This window comes from Anguilla rostrata, chromosome 10 (genome assembly GCF_018555375.3).
Source record: "Anguilla rostrata isolate EN2019 chromosome 10, ASM1855537v3, whole genome shotgun sequence".
NCBI classification, from domain to species: domain Eukaryota; kingdom Metazoa; phylum Chordata; class Actinopteri; order Anguilliformes; family Anguillidae; genus Anguilla; species Anguilla rostrata.
This window is the reverse complement of record NC_057942.1, coordinates 29,424,122-29,431,037: the sequence shown is the minus strand read 5'-3', so window position 1 is coordinate 29,431,037 and position 6,916 is coordinate 29,424,122. Positions and strand designations below refer to the sequence as shown.

The 6,916-nt window shown below is 39.4% G+C and overlaps 1 protein-coding gene across 1 annotated transcript in view; it reads left to right on the top strand.

Moving 5' to 3' along the window:
• Positions 1–5,737: 5,737 nt before the first annotated feature.
• Positions 5,738–6,916, top strand: part of LOC135233161 (uncharacterized) — a 164,693-nt gene continuing 163,514 nt past the window's right edge. The window contains exon 1 of the mRNA XM_064296420.1: positions 5,738–6,031. Within this exon, the coding sequence (XP_064152490.1) occupies positions 6,010–6,031 (22 nt within the window). The 5' untranslated portion in view covers positions 5,738–6,009. The remainder of the gene's footprint in view (positions 6,032–6,916) is intronic.

The window sequence follows — 6,916 nt, the reverse complement described above, 5'->3', positions numbered from 1 at the left end:
AAGCTACAACAGCCTTGTAGGGCTGTTTGGCCAAATATTACTGTAGATGTCTGTATTTACCCCTTGTTGTTACAGGAAAAGCAAGCCATATGTGGGGAAAACACGACTAATTTATAAGCCAAATGAACAAGACATAATCAGACATCAAAGTTGTTGCCACACATTTATTTATTATGCAGGATGTATTATTATTATTATTATTATTATTATTATTATTATTATTATTATTATTATTACTATTATTATTATTATTATTATTATCGGTACATTTTAAAATTCTTAAAGCTATAGTCTATTTTAGATGCCCCCCCCCCCCCCCCCAAAACAAAAAAAGAGAAAAGGGTAGTTATAGAAAATACAATAGCCTATTTATTATAACTATAGTTGGAAATTATTTTTAATTACAAAGTAGTATAAAGATGTAGAAGCAACTGCTCTGTATGATGCCATTTAACAATAACCATAGAGTGATTGTTGGTCATCCACCATATCCGGCAGAGGGGAAGTTAGTTATTTAGTAAGGAGTTATCCTGCGAGTGGTTTCTGATTCTCTTCTGCACAGCAGCATTCATGCCTTTCCTCCCAAACTTTGTAATTTGGTCCTTGTCACGGTGTGTACCGAAAAAGTAATTTCCAGAAAGTTTCGGGTGGACAAGTGAAGCGGACCAAATAAAGCACCGTGAAAACCTGCGCGAGGACACCGGCAGATATACATAGATATGGGTGTAGGCTACTTAACCTCGCCACTGCTTGGAAAGAAGTGGTTTAACGGTCGGAGGGGGTGGATTTGCAGATCATGCCAAGCGTTCTGCTCAAGTTAATACTGAGAACGCATCTTTAATAAACTGTAAAAGGAAGCGTATCAACGAAAAGGTGAGGGACCCCACGAGGAAGCTGTAAGACGCACAGTAAAATCTTTAACATGCACTTGCAGTCTGCGGTTGTATTGTGTTAATAGAAATTTCAGATCAAGAAACAATTAAGCTAATTTAATAATTAAGTGCAGAAGTTGGCACAAAATCCTGAAACGCATTTACCCTTGTTGCGCACATCTGCTGTAATGGACGTGTGCTTAAAACCAGACACCAGAGAAGAAAATACTTGCGTTATTTTAGCGCTGGAAATTATTGTGAAACCGCAGCTGGGCTAAATAAATGCGCCAATGTTCCACCTCCCGCTGCTATGGGACAAATCGCTCGCGGGAAGTAGGCTAACCGAAATATGAGTTTCCATCCGAAATAGTTTCTGACCTCATCTCCCAGACATTCATGGAGACTTTGAGGCACACATTCAGCACACACAACAAGCATATAGCCTATGTGTAATTATTCATCTTATAAGGTGACAAAACTGCTACAATGGAGCAATATTATTAGAACATACTCGCTGAATCCCTCTCACTGTGTTTTTTACTGTGACAGGATGACTCAAATTAGCCTATGTTGTGTGAGAATGTAGCCCTTCTGCTTTTGTCTTTCGTCCACAGGAACACTGGTCGGTGGTAAAAAAAAAAAAAACGCTTAAAATTTACATATTCATACAAGAAACAGAATGCGGACAGTTAATAGCCGATAAATCATTTGATACAGCTGTCATTGGCAATACCCTTTTAGTCAACATAATTTAACAGGGGCCGTACCGGCTACGATCACTAGAGGTCCCTACCTCACTGACAACAGCATAGTTTACCATGACATTACAGCTGTACTTTCAGTAATAATAATAATAATAATAATAATAATAATAATATAATAATTAATAATAATAATTATAATGATAATAATAATAATTGCCTCCAGAAATCGCCATGCATGTCGCTTTTACTTTAAAATCAACTCCTTTAAGGAAGCAGTAATTTCTATGAGTTTTATTTGTCTGAATATTTGATGAATATTGCAGCTACTGGACATTTCAAAAGACGCTTCAATAATAACATATAAATAAAAATTTCACATAATTGAATTTACACGAATAAATCCAGTTGTATTAATAGAAAGCAATTAACAATAGGGCAACACTGGAGTGGTTACTCGAAAGGCCTTCAAATGTTCCAGTCCTACCGCTTTGCCGTGGGAGTTGTTGTACAATTTTATAAATGAAATATAAATTTTTTCTTTATTATTACTTTATTATTTTTTACCCAGCACTGAATCAGAACATTACATGTCTGTCAAGAAATACACTTATAACAAAAATGTTTCTTTGACAAGTGGGTTTGTCACCGAAATGGGTCTGAAATTATGAACTATTTGTCTTCACTTAAATCAAGACATCAATGACATGTATGTCTCTTTTAAGAGTCTCCAATGAGGGATTGAAGACTTACATCGTATTTCAGATGCGGTAGGCCTACTCTGTACAAAAATGGTTATTCAAAATGTCACCCGTATCTATCAGCATATCCAAATGCTGCACCGCGCACCTTCGCCCAAACACGCTTTCAACCGGCGAATGAAGTCGCTCAAATTTTAAACCACTTCACCTGAATTGTTTCATAACATCCCGTTGCTTGAAGGATAGATTGCATCAATTGCTTTAAGTTATTTTGAAAAACCAGAGTGTAGCAGTCTAGATTTTATTTTACTGCAGGCCAAATATTAAATAATTATCCGAAGAATGTTTCTTTTTGTCTCTTGTTGGACCCAAGACAGCTCCTTATCTCCAAACCCCCAAACCAGATGGGGACATGTCAGCGAAACTGTTTTTTCCCCCACAATTCTCACCCCGCCCCCCCCCCCCAATCTCTCCGTGCCAATGATACACTTAATAAGTGAATTCATTTAATATGATTTCCCCTTATTGAAAACGTCAAGATAAGAGCGTGCATGCTGCACAATACAGAGGAGTGCTTCGTTTTAACGGTGGGAATAACCACGGACCTCACCAGCAGCTCATATAGTATTGGGTCCCAGTGTTCAACTACTGTTAAAGGTATATTATGATATGTTAAGACATACTATATAGAATTTTGCGCCCCTTGTAGACTCTGTGTTTGTAAAGCGGACTTACACCACCTTAGCGCTCAAACGCCATTGAGGACACACCTTTGAGTGCTACAAGCCAATGAGATATTGCTATGAAAATAGCATTTTTAGCAGCATGGGTGATTCCATATAGATGATAACAGTAAATATGCAGTGCTATAACGATCTTTACACTGAGTGCACCCCTTAGTACACGGGAACATTGTACAGTAGCTGCTTCATAGCCTTTTCAAAGTTGTTTTGAAAAGGCTATGGGGTCCATACTTCGATTGGGGTGGAAGTACAGAATTTGATGTGAAAGCTACCCAACCTTGGGCACCTAGCTGCATAACGTAACTAGCTAAAAGTAATGTTACTTACAGGTCCAACAGAAAACAGGCCAACTCTGCCTAGCTTTTCATCCCCTTGGCGAACTTCAGCTGACGTCACCGAAAAAAGTAATTCCACGGTTGACTAGTTTTTGAACGAGCCCTGTCGGCTTGTCTTTTTGTGTCTAGGCTTTTTAGCTTCTGCCACTGCAGCAAACTAGCAACAAACACTTCGTTGGAATCTGATCCCAGGCTTATGGATGCAGTTTGGTTTCTACTCTGTCTTCCTCCACAGAAATGTGGAAATGGTAAGGTTTTGGCAGACTGCCGCTAAGTTGCCTCAGCCCATGACATCACTTGTCAGTCACACTTCATCCACTGATGGGACTGTGACAGCCTATGAAAGACCACACACACAATTGGTTGAATAGGAAATATGGGCCCCTGATAGATAAAAGACCTGTCACACTTTATGAAGCCTAGGTATCAGTGGACTGCGGCCAAATAGCTTTTCTAAGAGACAGATTCCAGTCATCCAGTGAAAGGTCTCCATAAAACTGTCATAAAATGCTTTCGGAATTAAGCGTTTTTAAACTTTCTTGTAAGAATTAGCCATTCTCTTTTTGTTTTGCACTAATTGTTGGTGTTTCGGTATGCGGCATTACATTTTAGACATTTAGCGGGCACTTATCCTGAGCAACTTGCATTCTTTTAGTATACAATCTATTTATACTGCTAGTTATTCACCAAAGCAATATAGATTAAGTGGCCTAAACAAGGGTACACTGGCTTTGGTTCTCCAGGGAATCAAGTTTACAACATTGGAGTTGCAAACCCTGTTCCCTAGACTACACTACTACCTCAAAGGAAAAGCATAAAATGGGTGTCTACCTGATATCCAAAATAGGACAGGCCTGTGGATTGCTTTCTTTTCTTTTTATCAGTATGCGTGCACTTTTGAGTTACGTCTACCCTCATTATCCCCCTTTGACCTGGAAATTCACTGTTGTCCTCTGTAGGGGACACAAGTCTCTGGTGTTAATCTCTAGAGCCATATATTCTACTATGCTGAAACCTGCACTACAAGAGACATTCAGTAAAAATAAAATTGATAATATTTTTAAAAATATTTTCATTGCATAGCAATTGCAATGTATCATGGTAAAAGTTTAAATACTTCAACTTTTTTCTGCGGGATCCCCGGAGTTTACACTTCAGTTCCTAGTAGGAAAAGCCCAGCAGGTTCCTCTCACTGTTGTGATGTCCCGCGTTAGTTCTGGAAGTCGCACACCAGATAGTGTGCAGCCAGCGCTGTAAAAAAGCAGCTGCTTTTCGTTCCGCCAGCTGAGTTGCAGCAGCCGCAGCATGTGCGGGAGGACTGCTCCGCTCATGCAGCTGATGCAAGCAGACTGACAGTATGCGGCCATAGAATCAGAGGAGACACTATTGTGTTACTCAGCTATTGTGTTACTCAGCTTTCCATGCGCAACACTATAGCCATTTATGCGTATCATGGCTAATATTTGTTCTGGCATAAGCAGGATGAGGTGTGGCAGTTATCCTGTTGAACGGGTGGCACAGAGAGGGCCTACAGTGGTGAAGTAAACAACAACAACAGTAAGCGCAAAAGAGTTGGACTTTGTTCCCTGTAAAATGACAGGTATAGCCCAGATTTTGTGATAATCCTGATTGGACCATTAGTTCAGGCCATCCTGAACATTATGGGGTAAACTGCAAGAATATTTTATTGAACTTTATTGAGATGAATGAAACATAACGCGTAATTATAATATCAAGGTACATAACTAATAGCCTAAATAAAAATGTGTATATTAACATTTTTAAATAAATACGATATAGAAGGGTTTTTGGTGAATTTATTTTATCCATTATTCGACGGCCGTGGTACCATATTTCGTACCACAGCCTGCGCATTTTGCATGTTTTTTTTTCGAACACTGCAATGCATTTTTACACAAAGTATCTTCTTCTATCTCTAGCCTACTGCGGACGAAACAACATATTTCGCCCATTTCGTAAACATTACGACCTATAGGGTATTACATTAATGTGATTCCATCGTTGAATAATGTCACCCCGGTCTTATTTAATTAAACCTGTTATCCTGGTGTTTATATAATGCTGCGAACTGTATATTATCGGTGAAAATCTTCTTTGTGCTACTTTCTGTCCGTTTAGACCACCTCGGTTTCCGTTTTATTTGACGACAAACTTTAGTACGATTTCCTAATTCTGCGTCAATCGTACACTAGACAGCTGTTCTCCGTGCGTCACCACCTGTTAACTGGTCCAGTGCCTCAACCTGTTTCCTCTGTCTGAACGACACCTTATCATCCATTGGTCAGGATAATCTTTAAAACCGCCCATTTAATGGGTTGAGTTCTCCTAATAGTTATCCTACGCGTCAATTACGCCTATCCTGAATCCGCCCTTCAGGCAATAGGCACCTAAGGAGGTGAATCCCGATAATTTTTTTGACCATGGCGCTTCTATGTTGGGAGCGAGTGCTTCCAAGTCTTATTATTGAATTGAACAATTTTGTAATCACCGACTGTAACTCTAAGATGGGAACAAAGTAGAGCAAAAGCGTGAGGACCTACTGTCTGCGATGCGACTGGCGAGTGGAATACATCCCGCTTGAAGCGCTTTGCCTAAATTGAACTCCGAGGATTTTCTGCCACGGGCAAAGCTTGGCGATGTCTCTACTTTGCGTGAGAGGTGGGTTGCCTCTACTATACTTCAGTGTGTATTTTGCAAATGTGTGTCAAATTTATTTGAACTCCTTTGTGAAAATGTTGCGGAAGTCTTCAAGCGTTTTACTAGTTTGACAGGCAAGCGAGTTATCCAGATCGAACTTTTGCTCAGTTTATTTATTGTGCATTAGCAAGAAGCGCTGTAACTTAAAGCTGCCATGTATCAACTGGAAATTGTGAATAGGCTTATTTATTAAACATGTATTTTGTAGGGTTATAGGCGAGCATCAGGACAGATTACATAATAAGAACCGTGCATTGGAATACCAGCTGTAGCCCACTTGACGGTTACATGCACACCTTTTCGGCATTGCCTGGAGGTTTGGTGCACAGTAATTTGAAGAACCATTTATTCGCTTTCCGAACACAAAAGCAGTTGATTTGCTATTATTTTGTATGGTTGTACAGACGTGTTGATGTTTTCAAAGAATGAGATCGCTCTATTTCAGATTGTTTGTCAATCAGATCTTCCGCAAGTCTATGGTACAGTGCATCAACTCATTTTGGATTGTGAGACGCTTAAATTGATGTTAAACAATTTCCCGTTATTTCTGCGAGTTTCACGTGAACAGGTTGTCCCAAAGTCACAATTTTGTAAAACTAGCGTTTGTTTTAAAATGCTTACATTCGGATAGACAGATTACTGCCCGCACTTATATTTTTAAGTCAGCGTTTATGACACCCCCACGAAGTGCGCTACGTGTGCGGGTTATTGAAAAGCTGGGCACAAGGGAGATTCTTCCGAAAAAAAAATGACAGCACGTGCAGTATTACATTGCTGATATTAGACACTAATATACAAGGGTACTTCATGTAAGTCTACATTTATTGAACCGGATTATATCGGAGC